The 1,520-nt window shown below is 35.3% G+C and overlaps 1 protein-coding gene across 1 annotated transcript; it reads left to right on the forward strand.

Annotated features, from left to right (window-relative positions):
- The first annotated feature begins 71 nt into the window (after nt 1-71).
- On the forward strand, nt 72-653 carry LOC116338357. Its single transcript, XM_031763555.1, has one exon. It carries the CDS (start codon nt 72-74, stop codon nt 651-653), a length of 582 nt encoding a protein of 193 aa, XP_031619415.1.
- Nucleotides 654-1,520: the final 867 nt, after the last annotated feature.

A 1,520-nucleotide genomic window follows, 5' to 3' on the forward strand; every position in this document is an offset into this window, starting at 1 on the left:
ATAAAATGCGCGAAATAGTGTCATGCACTAATTCACCGATAACAAAAATTGCGAAATGGTTGGTTGCTGAGATGTCTATGTTGCCACCTTTTGAGACATTCTCAGTAAAAAACTCCATCGAATTTGCAAATGAACTCAAAAATGTACAAATTCAGGAAGATGAAGTGATGGTATCGTTTGATGTGTCGGCATTATTCCCTTCCATCCCTTTGGACCATGCGCTCGTTTCACTTGAAAACCACTTACGAAAACATAATGTACAATCGGATCATTTGAACATTTATATGGAAACTGCGAAATTGTGCATGAAAATGAACTACTTTGAGTATAGGAAACGATATTTCAAAATTGAATCGGGAACCAGCATGGGCAACCCGCTGTCACCATTAATCGCTGAAGCATTTATGTCGAAACTGGAAATGGAATTAAAAGAGAAGGATTTTATCCCAAGATTTTGGAAAAGATACGTCGATGATATTTTCGCTATTGTAAAAAGAGACAACGTTAACACTTTATTGGAAATTCTAAATAATTTATATGAAGGTGTGAACTTTACATTGGAAGTCGAAACTGATAATTCTATCGTTTTTCTTGATTTGATGGTACAACGAAATCGAAATTGGAGTTTATCACAAAGAAACAAGCACTTTTAGATATATTCCAAGTGACTCTTTTACGCCAATCCAACACAAATTAGCCGCCTTTAACTCTTTGGCACATCGTTTGATTAATTTGCCATTAACCATGCAGAACTATGTACAAGAGTATAATTACATCTTGGAAGCGGCTAATATAAACGGCTATAGCAGTGCTCTCATGGATAGAATCATAAACAACCACTCAAAAAAGAAAAGAAGATCAGAGTTTACAACCCTTTACACTCAAAATTCATCGATGTCAAACAAAACACAATTGAAAAAAGTCTCAATGACATTTGCACCGGAGATCACTAATAATTTGAAGTCAGTGTTCAACAAATTCGACATGCAACTAGTTTATTCGACATCATCAAAATTAAAAAATAAATTGATATCGACGAAAGATAAAAGGGAACCGCTGGATCGACCGGGAATTTATGAAATAGAATGTGACATTTGTCATAAAAAGTACTACGGCCAAACAAAGCGCTCTGTTCGTATAAGATGTAAAAACCACGACACATACATTCGCAATAATGAACCGAGAAAGTCAGCGTATGCTAATCACGTAATCAGCGAGGAGCACTACAATACTACGACAGAAAATGTTCGTTTGCTTAAGTGTGTGAATGATGACAGAAAACTTGACGCGTACGAGAGTCTATACATACAGAGAGACAGCAATGCTCTTAATGCTGATAACGGGAACATTGATTCGGTCTTGTTTAGTCTTTGCTTGTAAATGTAAACATCTAACACTGTCCACAGACATTGTTTCGTTTCATTACGTGTATATATATATTTTTTCTCACTCTGTCTTACGTTTGTTGTATAATTTAAATGATTCAAAAAGGTTTTGTTCTGAGAAATTACTGTTTGATT

Source organism: Contarinia nasturtii, unplaced genomic scaffold (assembly GCF_009176525.2).
Source record: "Contarinia nasturtii isolate CC-2019 unplaced genomic scaffold, AAFC_CNas_1.1 Cnas_scaffold_359, whole genome shotgun sequence".
In the NCBI taxonomy this organism is placed as follows: Eukaryota; Metazoa; Arthropoda; class Insecta; order Diptera; family Cecidomyiidae; genus Contarinia; species Contarinia nasturtii.